General features: G+C 40.8%; 2 protein-coding genes across 3 annotated transcripts in view; one reads left to right on the forward strand and one right to left on the reverse strand.

Moving 5' to 3' along the window:
- IST1 (IST1 factor associated with ESCRT-III) overlaps nt 1-9758 on the forward strand; it is a 30085-nt gene extending 20327 nt beyond the window's left edge. For both annotated transcript variants that reach the window (XM_070451063.1, XM_070451064.1), the window contains exons 5-10: nt 3299-3382; nt 3894-4004; nt 4948-5148; nt 5947-6039; nt 7038-7086; nt 8393-9758. In XM_070451063.1, coding sequence (XP_070307164.1) covers nt 3299-3382; nt 3894-4004; nt 4948-5148; nt 5947-6039; nt 7038-7086; nt 8393-8592 — 738 coding nt within the window. In that variant the 3' untranslated portion in view covers nt 8593-9758. The remainder of the gene's footprint in view (nt 1-3298; nt 3383-3893; nt 4005-4947; nt 5149-5946; nt 6040-7037; nt 7087-8392) is intronic.
- The window catches only part of PKD1L3 (polycystin 1 like 3, transient receptor potential channel interacting), a 75560-nt gene continuing 71016 nt past the window's right edge, over nt 9330-13873 (reverse strand). The window contains exons 30-33 of the mRNA XM_070451884.1: nt 13182-13392; nt 12643-12744; nt 11172-11303; nt 9330-10430 (exon numbers count right to left, since the gene is read on the reverse strand). Of these exons, the coding sequence (XP_070307985.1) occupies nt 10305-10430; nt 11172-11303; nt 12643-12744; nt 13182-13392 (571 nt within the window). The 3' untranslated portion in view covers nt 9330-10304. The remainder of the gene's footprint in view (nt 10431-11171; nt 11304-12642; nt 12745-13181; nt 13393-13873) is intronic.

Genomic DNA, 13873 nt, shown 5'->3' on the forward strand with positions numbered 1-13873 from the left:
GCTTATTGACTTGCATGTGGGTTTCTCAGGAGGCAGGTAAGGTGGTTTGATACTCCCATCTCTTTACGAATTTTCTAGTTTGTTGTGATCCACACAGTCAAAAGCTTGGGTGTAGTCAATGAAGCAGAAGTAGATGTGTTTCTGGAATTTTCTTGTTTTTTCTATGATCCAGCAGGTGTTGGCAGTTTGATTTCTGGTTCCTCTACCTTTTCTAAATTCAGCTTATGTATCTGGAAGTTCTCAGTTCATGTACTTTTGAAGCCTAGATACAAAATTAAAGAAATAGAAAAAAAGGTTTTTTGAAGTGAACTCTTTACACAACAGTTTCATGTATAACATATAGCAATGTTAATTATATTTATCATGTTGTACATTTCATCTCTAGTCCTTATTTATAATTTTAAAATTAATTTTTATTTGAGTATAGTTGCTTTACAGTGTTGTTTGTTTCTACTATACAGCAAAATGAGTCCACCACATGTCTACATACACCCTGCCCCCTGCTCCCCCTTTGGGCTTCCTTCCTATTCAGGTCACCACAGTGCATTAAGTAGAGTTCCCTGTGCTATACAGTATGTTCTCAGTAGTTATCTGTTTTGTATAGAGTATCAATCCCAGTCTCCCAGTTCCTCCCATGCCCTGCCCTTTCCTCCTTGGTAGCCATATACTTGTTCTCTGTCTCTGTGTCTCTGTTTCTGCTTTGCAAGTAAGATCATCTATACCATTTTTCTAGATTCTACATATGTGCTTAATATATGATATTTGTTTTTCTCTTTCTGACTTTCTTCATTCTTTATGACACTCTAGGTTCATCCATGTCTCTACAAATGACTCAACTTTGTTTCTTTTTATGGCTGAGTAATATTCCATTGTATCTGTATACCAAATCTTTATCCATTCCAAAATTCATGGAAATTTAGGTTGCTTCCATGTCCTAGCTATTTTAAACATACTGCTGTGAACATTGTGTACATGTATCTTTTTGAATTATGGTTTCCTCTGGGTTTATGCCCAGTAGTGGGATTGCTGGGTCAAAGGGTAGTTAGTTCTGTTTTAGTTTTTTAAGGACTCCCCATACTGTTTTCCATAGTAGTTGTATGTATTTACACTGCCACCAGCAGTGTAGGAGGGTTCCCTTTTCTCCACACCTTCTCCAACATTTATTGTTTGTGGATTTGTTTTTTTTTGGATGATGGCTGTTCTGACCATTGTAAGGTGATACCTTATTGTAGTTTTCATTTGCATTTCTCTAATAATTAGTGATATTGAGCATCTTTTCATGTGTTTGTTGGCCTTCTTACTTACAACTGGAAGTTTGTAGTACCTTTTGACTGCCTTCATCAATTCTCTAACCACAAATCTGATCTCTTTCTTTATGAGTTTGTTGCATGTTTGTGTGTTTCTTTTTTAAGTGTAATTGACCTACAGCGCTATGTTGTTCCTGTTACACAATTTAGTGATTTTTCTGTACATTTCAAAATGATCATGATAATTCCAATTAGGATATGTCACCATACAGAGTAGTTATTGACTATATTCCCCAAGCTGTACATTTCCTGCTCATGACTCATTTGTTTTGCAAATGGAACTTTGTATCTCAAATCCCTCTATTTCCTCTTCTTGCTCCCCTCTTGTAACCACCTTATCTATAACTGTTTCTGTTTTGTTTTGTTTCATTTATAACTGTTTCATTTGTTTTGTTTTTTAGAATTCCACATATAAGTAAGATCACATTATACTGTGTTTCTCTGACTTATTTCACTTAGCATAATAAATACCCTACAGGTCCATCCATGTTGTCGCAAATTGTAAGATTTCATTTTTTTTTAAATGGGTGAGTAATATTCCATTGCATATATGTACGCATCTTTATTCATCTATTGATGGTCACTTGGGTTGATTTCATATCTTGGCTGGTGTAAATAATGCTGCAGTGAGAATAGGTGTGCATATGTCTTTTCTAATTAGTGTTTTCATTTACTTTGGATACATACCCAGGAGTGGAATTACTGGATCAGATACTAGTTCTGTTTTTAATCTTTTGAGGAATCCCCATAGTGATCTCCATAGTGGCTATACCAATTTACATTCCCACCAACAGTATATGAGTGTTCCTTTTTCTCCATATCACCACCAACACTTAATTAGTGTTTTTTTTAATGATAGCCCTTCTGACAGGTGTGAGGGATATCTCATTGTGGTTTTGATTTGTATTTCCTTGATTAATGATTTTGAGCATCTTTTCATGTGCCTGTTGGCCATCTGTAGGTGTCTTTAGAAAAGTGTCTACCTGCCAGTTTTCTAATTGGATTGTTTTTTGGTGCTGAGTTGTAGGAGTTCTTTGTATATTTTGGATAATGACCCCTTATCAAATACAATGTTTGTGAATACCTTCTCCTACCAGTAGATGTAGCCTTTTTATTTTGTTGATAGTTTCTTTCACTGTACAAAACCTTTTTAGTAGGATATAGTATCATTTGTATATTGTTGCTTTTGTTTCTTGTGCCTGAGACATACCCAAAAGAATATTTCTAAGACCAGTGTCAGAAGAGTGTACTGCCGTATTTTTTCCTAGAAGTTTTATGGTTTCACATCTTATATTTAAGTCTTTAATCCATTTTGAATTCATTTGTGTATGGGTTGAGAGAGCAGTGCAGTTTTCCCAATATCATTTATTGAAAAGGCTATCTTTTTCCTGTTCTTGCCTCCTTTGTTGTAAATGAATTGCCCATGTAACTATGGGTTCATTCTTGAACTCTCCATTCTGTTCCATTGATCTGTTTGTTTTCTTTGTGTGTGTGTGCGTGCCAGTACATAGTGTTTTGATGACTGTGCTTTTTAGCATAGCTCGAAATCAGGGAGCATGATATTTCCAATTCATTGTTGGATAACTTAAACCATTTCTCGAGGGCCTCCAGACTGTCAGGAACTAGTTTCCTTTCCTTGGGTTGGTCGTTTTCCTCAGAGAGAAATTTTCCTATCTTCTACATGGAAGGTATAAGCTAGCTGCACTTTTGAGAGCATGGGGGAGAAGGAAGCCCAAGGTATCATTCTCTTGGAGAAGACTTTCATTTAATTCTCCTGTTCCAGTAGATATTTCTGGTCTCTGCTGTGTGCAGTTCAGTGGATGGATGAATATACAAATAACTAAATGAATTAATATGTACCTTTTAAGGCTTTGCAGGTCCAGTCTTTTGGAAATCCTGAGTAGAAGCGTGTTTTGCTGTTGATAGGAGGAAGCTTGAAGCCCCCTGTGGGAGTGGTTTCCATTTTTATTTGCTGTTCTTTTTCTCTGTAGGTTGCTGATCAACTCTGTGCCAAGTATAGCAAGGAATATGGCAAGTTATGTCGGACCAACCAGATTGGAACTGTGAATGATAGGGTAATGAATGTACTTGTTAAACATGGACCAGTTCGGGGGGAGGGGGGGCAGGTTATTTTACTGCCTGCAGTGTTTCTAGTGGGTATCATTGTAATGTAGCATTCATTTAAGATTGCACATTTCATAGATAGAAGGCTGTCTGGCAGTGCAGTCAGTCAACTCCTTAACCCTGCCTGACACCTCTGATTGTGAAGCTCTGTCATCCTGCATCATTCCTGGTTCTGTCCCTTGTGCCACTTGTGATATATGGAGGTAGAAGTGAGGTGGGGAGAAGGATGGGTGAATTCAGATGTGGAATGCCACAGTGTCAGTCTTTGGGCGTAAGTAACCAGAGAATGTGAGACATAGATGCATGTTGTGCTCTGTGACTGAAGGAAAAAATAACTGGTTGGAACTCTTCTTTTCTCTCCATTGACTTGTAAAATGAGAGAAACAAAGTTTTAAAGTGATATAGGATAGGCTTAGGCTGGTTTATATAGATGCATGTTAACCCTGGATCTTTTACTTACAGTTAATGCACAAACTGAGTGTGGAGGCCCCACCCAAAATCCTAGTGGAGAGATACCTGATTGAAATTGCCAAGAACTACAATGTGCCCTATGAGCCCGACTCTGTGGTCATGGTGAGTTTAGAGTCTTTAGAATGCAACAGAAAATGAGTCTTTCTAGATCACTGTCTTTGAAAAAGAACCGTATTCTTTGCAGTCAAGTTTGTGTATGGGAGTTGAAGCCTTTATCCAGTTAGTGCTTTGGGGGTAGCAGTAAATAAGCCTGCATCTCTCTCACGGTATGTTTAAGGATCAGAAGAGATGAATGACCAAAAGCACTTTGAAAAGGTACAAACTTTGATTCAAATATAAAATGGCATTATTGCTACTTTTCAGTGAAGTTCAAGGAACTGGGTAGCAAGAAAAGCCCCAGGACCCAGAACAGATCTTGAAACATTTTTTGGATGCCTGCCCTGTGCCCTGGAAAGCTGAGAATACAGAAAAGATATAAAACAAGGCCACTGTCCTAAAGAGGCTTAGAGTGAAAGGCAAATATGGAAACAGTAATTCAGAGGTTAAGGTTGATGGGGGATAGTAGATATTTTGGTGTGCTGCTCAGACAACCCTCCCCCGACCCCCCACCCCAGTTACAGACACACTTCAGGACAGAAGCATTTATTCCCCCATCTCTTTGATGACTGGTGGCTTGCACAGCTGAGTGTCCCTCCAGCAGTGGCCCTCTTAGGCGAGAGCTTCCTCACCCAGGGTTTTTGCTGGGGGCAGCTTGTATTTATTTGGGGGGATTAAAGACTGCCCCTTTGCCCTAGTTGGGAACATGTGCTGTAGGCCCGTCCAAGCCCCAGAACTCTCTGGGGGAATTAGCCAAACCCTCTGTTGTGAAGGCATGGCAGCCCAACTTCTTACTTTGCTTAGGCCTGCTTCCTTCATATCCCCACAAGTCTCTATCCCAAGAGACCTCTCCAATAAACTTTCGTCATGCTGATCGCCATCTCAGAGCTCCCTGGGGAAACTAGCCTGTGACCGGGCCTGATGATACGGGTTTCTCTCTTTTTCTTAGGCAGAAGCTCCTCCTGGAGTAGAGACAGATCTTATTGATGTTGGATTCACAGATGATGTGAAGAAAGGGGGCCCTGGAAGAGGAGGTGGAGGCGGCTTCACAGCACCAGTTGGTGGACCTGACGGAACAGTGCCAATGCCTATGCCCATGCCCATGCCATCTCCAAACACTCCTTTCTCATACCCGCTTCCAAAGGGACCTGTAAGTATACATACAAATAAGTGTGGATGTGAACTCTAGAAAATGTAGTATAGATGACAGGCTGGTTCTGTGAATGCACTCAGGAATTGTAGGTTATCTAGAGGATTTAGCCTTAACATTTGGTATAATTTATTGATTATACTGTGGAGAAAAATAGCATTGGGATTTGGAGAAAGTCTTTTGGTTAACCTACAGGTAATGAAGCAGGAAAATCTAGAGAGATGGTGCTAGAAAAAACTTCATGTAGGTTTTCTGGGACTTGTAGGAATACTAGTAGCTTTTTCCAAAATTGAATAATCATCACTTATTACCAAGTAGAAAAATATCCATTGTAAACACGAAGATGAAAGTCACTGCCAGTAAGAAAGTCTGGGGACTTTCCTGGTAGTCCAGTGGTTAAGACTCAGCTTCCAATGCAGGGGCGTGGTTCATTTCCTGGTTGGGGAACTACGTTCCCACATGTAGTGTGGCACCCCCCACCTCCCCAGAGAAAGTGATAGTAATCACCGTCTGTGGATGTAAAAGCAATTAGTAATTTGATGAATAGTCTTTGGCTACAGATCTTTAAAAATCTAGAATCTTCCTGATCACATGTTGTCATGTCCTTTTAGGCACTTTTTTCTTTTGGGGCTCTTGAATACACATATTAAATACCTATCTTAAATATATATTATTCAATATGAATATATTCACATTGAGAAAATATTTGTATACACACGTATTTCTCTCTTCCCATATACACACTTCAAAAATTGCAGATGGGGCAATGTCTCTTATGTTGCCTTTCTCTTCTTGCAGTCGGATTTCAATGGATTGCCAGTGGGAACTTATCAGGCCTTTCCCAATATTCATCCACCTCAGATTCCAGCAACTCCCCCATCGTATGAATCTGTAAGTGCCTGAGGCTTTTATAAGCAGCAGGAGAGTGAATCCCAGGAAGAGAGAGCAAAATAATGGCCACAGGGAAGGCAAAGTTTTGATCAACTCCGAGTACTGGCATTGCTGTATGCTTTGGATTTTTGTGTTGCTTTAATGTTACCCTGGAAATGGGGCGTGGTGGCAGCGGCGGCATCATTGGTGGCAATGCTTTGTCTGCAGTTAAAAGCCCAGGAATCAGAAAGGAGCTGCAGATCCTAGAAAGTTCTAGTGGGACACTTAACTAGGCTGAGAATCATTTTGACCTGGTATAGTCTTGGTGGTAGAATATAATTAAAATACCAGTTTTATAAATTCTCAACACCTTATAAAGGAATAACAGCCAGATATTTGTTTAGTAAATTTTGGCCTATAGCATTAATTTTATTTTAGTCTTATACTTAAAACTTGCTGGCATCAGTAATATGCTAATGATGCCTTGAACTGTAAATGGTTGTCACAGCTTTGGTTCAGAATTAGATGACTTTCCTGCCAGCCTTCTTTCCTTATCTAGGGTGATTCCCCTGTTCCTGAGCTTGCTTAGTGTCCTTTGCTTTGGTTTTTACATTAGGCCTGATTTTTTTATGTTTTGGCTTTGCACGCATTGCCGCTTTGCCCACAACTGTTCCTAGGAAGGAAGTAGATGATCTTTGTTAGTATTTGAGGACTTGGTTCTTGGAGGTGAATGTGGTGGTTTAGAATGCATTCTCACTGTCTGGAAGGTGAAGGTATCCAATTAGAGATGTTAATAATGTGGTAAAAATTTTCTTTTCCTCTGCTTGGCAGTTAAAGAGTTCAACATAGTATCTGTCTGGTGGGAAGGAGATCAGGAAAGGAGTACAGGGGGGCGGAGGGGCAGTTTCTTGGAGCAGGTGCTGAGCAGCTTAGCTTTTGCCACACACATGGGCCTATACTATTACCTTCACCAGTTAGGCCATTGCTTTCTCTTCTGGTAATGATCTCTTGTGTTTCAGGTTGATGACATTAATGCTGATAAGAATGTGTCTTCTACACAGATTGTTGGTGAGTGTGAGTCAGAAATCCTTTGAAGGTTTTCTCAGTACTGAACCCTTTGTTGTTTTCTCATCACTGTTCCTTCCTCAGATTGTTTTTATGCTTGTGGGATTCTACCCACATGCCCCATTCTCCCTAAATGCAGTATGGTAGAAACAGAACTAAGGATTTCCCACTTCCAAAAAGAAAAGGTCTATCCTGGCTTCAAGGAATCTCCCAAATTACCTTTTTCTGTTAATGGTGTTTTTTTTTTTTTTTTAACCCTCAAGTTCTTTATGTTCCTGCTGCTTCAACTGCCACTGTGCTTGGAAGTACCAAAAAAGTTTTTAAATTTGGGCATTAAAGAGGGGGAAAGAGGCATATATCATGAGTGAATGGCTTAGTGATTTTTCACAAAGCATGTTCATGTAGCCATTCACTGAAAAACTACTACCAGCACTCCAGAAACCCAGGGTTGGGGGGTACTTTAAAAAACATTTTAAAACCTTTTATTTTATATTGGGGTACAGCCAATTAACAATGTTGTGACAGTTTCAGGTGAACAATGAAGGGACCCAGCCATACATACACATGTATCCATTCTCCCCAGAGAAACATACTTTTAAAAATTGGAGATGGTTTTATTGAGGTATAATTTATGTACAAAAAAATATAGAAATGTATATTACCATTTTTTAGGTGTATCTACACATACATCATGTAACCACCACCTTAGTAAAGAGAACATTTTCCCCAGAAAATTACCTTGTGTTCCTTCCCAGTTAGCTCCACTCCAGAGGCAAGCACTGTTCTTATTTTCTACAACTACAGTTTAGGTTGCCTGTTCTAGAACTTCGATAGAAACTGAAACATAGTAGGTAGAGAGCATGATGATTTTAACTTGTATAAAATGGAAGATTAGAAACAAGATCACATTCTATTACATCAGACAGTATGGATGTTAACATTCCTTATAAATTCTTTTGCTCTTCCCAATAGAATTCTAGTACCACTCCTTGGACTTCTTTATTACGGGAGCAGACCTTTGTGAAAGGGGACAGTCCATTTAAATGAATCCTGTGTACCCAAGCCCTATGCACCACACTTTGACTTCCCCTTCAACTTTTTCTCACTGTAGGAAAATAAAACATATATTCAACTATAATTAGAAAATGTAGCTGTTAATTATCCTGAAAATTTTTATTGACTTTTAGAATTATTTTTTTTTAAAAGCAGTGTTTCCTTCAGTAGTTTATTTTTTCTGCCAAAGGCCATGATGGGCTTTGAGCTGTTTTTTTTCTGGTGTGTGTAACACTGTGCTCCTTACTCTGATTAGGTCCTGGGCCCAAGCCAGAAGCTCCTGCAAAGCCCGCTTCGAGGCCCACAGAGACCTACGACAACTTTGTGCTGCCAGAGTTGCCGTCTGTGCCAGACACACTCCCAACTGCATCTGCTGGTGCCAACACCTCAGCATCAGAGGACATTGACTTTGATGATCTTTCCCGGAGATTTGAGGAGCTGAAAAAGAAAACATAGGCCTCCTAAACCAGGCAAGGTCCAATTTCTGGGAGTTGAGACTGAGCAGTTTTTCCTTGTAACAAAGAATCTCCATGAAATTGTTTTACCTGTTAACCATCACTGAGCACACTCTCCCTCTGGGCTCTCTTCCTGCTCTACCAGACTCTGCTGCTTTCCAGTTCTCCATTGCTCCCAAGAGACTACCAACTGGGGATGATGAGGTTGGAGCAGCTGGCTCCTGGCAGCCTTTCTTGTCTGTTTCCTGTCAGTGTGATCCCAGGTTCTCTCCTTCCTGTCCCACCATCCCTCCACAGGGCAATGAGAAGGTGAAATCATTTTGGGAAGAGAGGGCTGGATGGTGGTGGAGAGGACTTCCTGAAGCGTCTCAGCTCTGTGCTGAGGTTCCAGACTTAGAAACAAACCCTCTGTACAGAGGGATTTGTGGTGAGTGAGATTCAAGGCCAAGGTGTGTATTTTCACACTCTAATATGAATGGGGGAGAGAAAAAAATGGCTCAGGAAGCCATTGTAACAGTTCTCAGAAGCTGGGTCTTCTCATTGACATGCACACTACTCCTTGCTGCAGGGCACTGTTCCATCTGGATCCAGTTGCAAAGTTTATTTGGAAAGTTGAAGGCCTCTCATAGTTCTACTGGATTCTCAGGGAGCCCTCTGTGGCCTTTGCTTTATTGAGTGCTATGTTTCCCTTTTAATAGAGGGCGGCACTGTGTAAATTCCTGTTTTTTCCCCATGGCATTCTGTTGAATTGCATTTGGCTATGTACTGAGCAGAAGTCACCAGTCAAGGCTAAGGTGGGCTTCCAGTAGCCTTAATTAGAAATATTCAAGTCTCTTGAGTTGTGAGCTGGAAAGCCTACAGATTATTGAAGAGGGATTCCTGTTTTCATTTGAAGACTTTATGATCAAGAAAACCTCTACAAACTGATCTCAAATTTTTGGTGCCCATGTGGCTCTAATTGTTTTGCTGCTTCCCTCAACGGATGAGACTAACCCTTTTGCCCCCTAGCTAAGGCCATCTTTCCCCACAAGGGTGGCGTTGGGATCAGAAGACATGACTTCGGCTTCTGTGTGGTAAATCTGTAAATACTCTACTCAAGCAACTTTAATGTTTTTGGTTGATTTGTATCATGGCTCAGTAGCTGCTAATAAAGTTAAAAATATTGTGCCCTGGTTTCTCCACTGTTTGGGTAAAATGATGAGGGGCAAATTCAGCTTTTAGTGGAGAATATTTTAAGCAAGTACAATACTAGGTACAAGCCACACCTTACTTTTGCTGTCTGGGTAATGTGGATGGACAGTTGGGGAGCAAGAAGCCCATTTTGATCTCTGTATGTAAGTCCAGATAGTAATCTGGGAGCTGGCATGGTTACTTCTCTCTGACAGTGCTCCCCCTGAGCCAGATCTCATGCTTGTGTCTTTGATTGTAAAGTTGCAGTGAGCTTACTTGTGACTCATGTTTTTGGAACATGAATGGTAAGTGCTCTCTAACTTGCTGCTGGGCAGCAGAGTTGGTTCATCCTGCATCACCCTTGTAGTGTTAACCCTTTTCTGGTAGTGCCGAGGGGATTTTTGATTCTTTACTAGGAAAACTAACAAAGTATACTATAAACATTTCCCAAAGTACACCATGCAAAGATCCGTATTAATATACTCAGAAGTAATGAGCCACGTGAGGAGACAACAGGATTAAGGTGACTCACCTTTTAAACCTTCATTTGTCCATGGCTGTTGCTGTTAGGGCTGTTTGCTTACATGTGCTCTGATGCTGCTGGATCCCTAACAAGCTTGACAGCTTCAGCAGCAGCATATCCATCAGTGTGGCCTCTCTCTCAGGCTGCTGGAAGACAAAAGGAAAAAAGTGAGGAAACTGAAGTTGTTGCTAATGTTGGAAGGAAAAGGTACCAAAGATGTAATTTTTTAAAGTAGACATAAAGATATTGTTTCCTTTAATGGTTTACTGTCAGGCTTTGTCAGCAGTGTTTCTGCTACTTAACATTTGAGAACCAGATATTTTAGGACACTGGATATAAAACAATGTCAGTCAGCTCAGTCGTGTCCAACTCTGTGACCCCCTGGACTGCAGCACACCAGGCTTCAATGTCCATCAAGTCAGTGATGCCATCCAGCCATCTCATCCTGCCTTCAATCTTGCCCAGCATCATGGTCTTTTCCAGTGAGTCCATTCTTGGCATCAGGTGGCCAAAGTATTGGAGCTTCAGCATCAGTCCTTCCAATGAATATTCAAGACTGATTTCCTTTAGGATTGACTGGTTTGATCTCTTTGCTGTCCAAGGGACTGTTAAGAGTCTTCTCCAACACCACAGTTCAAAAGCATCAATTCAGCGCTCAGCTTTCATTATGGTCCAATTCTCACATCCATACATGACTACTGGAATGATGTACTTTAGTAAATTGGGTTTCCTAGGAAAATGGTTGACAGCATAATGGAGACTAATAAAGGGAATATGCTGATACTGTGTGTTACGTCAATCTGTAATCTTAAGAACAGCTAAATCTGAGCTTTCCCAGGGATAAAAAATCATGATACAGCTTATAGTTTAGTTACTGAGTTACTTACCTTAAGGGATTTCCTCTCTTTACCAAAGGCCATTAAAATGGCAGAAACAAAAAGATTAATGATCACAAGTACCATCAAAACAATATTGGTGAAGATAAGAAAGGAGCCCAGGACTGGGTTTACAGCAGTAACCTGGAAAGACAATGGAACACTTTGGGTTTAAACACTGATAGTTTAATTTCTGCTTTAAAAATGTAAAACATGTGCTAATACTTGGGATATATTCACATAAGAAAACATTTCTGCCTGGCAGAAACTAGAAAAGCAAAAATACTAAAAAGGAAAATATTTTTGAGTGGACAGAAGAGCAAGAGTGACTGACTCTAAGAATATATAAAGAATTATGCCTTCAGGGCTTCCACAGGAAAACAACAGGTAAGTTGTAGTGGAATTATAAATGACTCATGGGAGTTTCCTGGTGGTCCACTGCTTATGACTCTGCACTTTCACGGGCTTCCCTGGTGGCTCAGATGGTAAAGCGTCTGCCTGCAATGTGGGAGACCTGGGTTGGGAAGATCCCCTGGAGAAGGAAGTGGCAACCCACTCCAGTACTCTTGCCTGGAAAACTCCATGGACTGAGGAGACTGGTAGGCTACAGTCCATGGGGTCTCAAAGAGCCATGACTGAGCGACTTCACTTTCTCTCTTTCTGCACATTCACTGCTGAGTACCTAGGTTCAGTCCCGGGTTGGGGAACTAAGATTCCACAAGCTGTGCCGCTAAATAAATAGACTCAAAGCCCTAGTGAGTTTTGGCAAATCTGGAAAATACATCTAAATACAGAAGTTTCAAGGAATAGCAAGGGCATATTGAAAGAATACATAGAAACCAGAAATGATAATGGAAATGGTCTCTGCCATTCCATGCAATTTCTATTCTTAATATCAGTGATAAGCTTTGATCAAAATCTTGCCAGTTTCACTAATTTGAATCACAGGGTTTTCTCCCTGATCAAATCTATATATGCTAATTTGGGGGACCCAAAACCTCATCTGGGTTTCCTACTTTACTTTTTATGTCGAACAGAAAGGGATTTGTGTAGGTAGGTCCTGGGGGAAGAGGACAGCCCTCTGTGACAGTGTTTGTAAACATAAATACTGTCGTTCTTTGTGGAACTGTACCTCCCTAGTTATTATTTCAAGTGATTTCCAACTGTACACTTCAAAAGGCTCTTGAGAAGGCAGCAGCAATCATGTTATTCTGTCTAGGTATGAGAGCCCTGTGTCTTTGGCAGTAAGATTGAGGATACAAGAAATGAGGCATGTGGGACTATATGCTTAGAAAAGGAGTTAACAGCCACTCAAAAGCTGTATCTATAGGTAGTACTATAAAATAATGGCAAAGGTTCTAAATTTCTCCCTTTTCCAGCATGCAATGGTATAGTAGGGGTTGCTTTTATAAGCAATTCTCATTTACTGTATTAAACCAAACATAATTCTGCAAGGGAACCAGGAAGAGGGTTTTTTTTTTACCTCCTTGTGATGAGAGATTCCCATCAGGAGACTGACAACAGTTACTGCTGAACTGAGAAAAGTTCGGTAGTCAGAGATGCTCCAGCCAAACAGCAGGTTAAACTGAAAAAGAGAATAGTCAGGTGGGGTTGGCAAGCAGAGGAGGCTGCAGTTTGGGTCCTGAGATGGTCATAATGATGAGGTCAATGTAGACCCAATGGAATGGAAATTAAAGAATATCCTTATGGCCATTCAAATTACTATGCCTAAAAACTATACAGAATTCCTTTGTGATCAGTGTTTTCATACAAATTTACCTGACTTCCATATCTTGTGAGTTAAATGTTATCCCCATTTTAAAGATGAGAGAAATGTCTTGAGCTTATAATACTGCTGGTGAAGTATGGACATAACTAAAACCAGCTCTTTTCCTCTACTGTCTTCTCCAAAACACTGCCAGCTTGAACTGTGACTTTCCATTTAGTCACCTTTACTAAGGAAAGCAACGTGACTCCAAGACCACAGCACTCAGGACAAGACACACTAGGATAGGTGCTTACCGCAATGGCATAGCCTGTCAGCAGGATCAAGATGACCAGCAAGAAGCCCACTACCTCGTCCCAGGCTTTGCTGAGTGTTCTGCCAATGACCCGCAGCCTGGGGTTTTGATACAGCAGGCTCCATAGCTGAACTGTTGCCAAAAGAACTAGGAAACCCATGAGATGAATGACAGCTGAGTTGACTTTAACTGCCTCATAGAAGTTGATGAACCTGTACCATGGAAAGCAGACACTCACTACGAAGTCTATGCCATCAGTTCCTGTGATGTCAGTGTCTCCAGGGCTCCTACTGCTCAAGTGCGGCAGCTCTGTAAGACCCATTCTTGTTGACAGAAGAACGCTGCTTTCCAGTGTGGCTTCCTCCTGTGGATGTGAGCACACTGGCACAAGGCCACATACTCGACTGGGAGCTGTGGCTGAAGAAACCTTGGAGTGCAGCCTCCAGCTCGTTACTCCCGATTCACCCTATCGATCCTGAATCTGGAGCTATCAAGAATCGGAGCCAGCCTCCACCACTGCTCTAGTTTCAGATCTCTCCTTTCAGAAGAGATGAGTTAACCTGAGATATATAATAACGCCAGTCTGTTTTCTGTAACAACAGTCTAATCCTATGTTGTTCTCTAACAGTGATAATTGATCCTCTAATAGATTCAACAGTGCTGAGTAGAGAGATGATTGAACTATGGAAGTAA

The sequence above is a fragment of the Odocoileus virginianus genome, chromosome 20, assembly GCF_023699985.2.
Source record: "Odocoileus virginianus isolate 20LAN1187 ecotype Illinois chromosome 20, Ovbor_1.2, whole genome shotgun sequence".
NCBI lineage: Eukaryota > Metazoa > Chordata > Mammalia > Artiodactyla > Cervidae > Odocoileus > Odocoileus virginianus.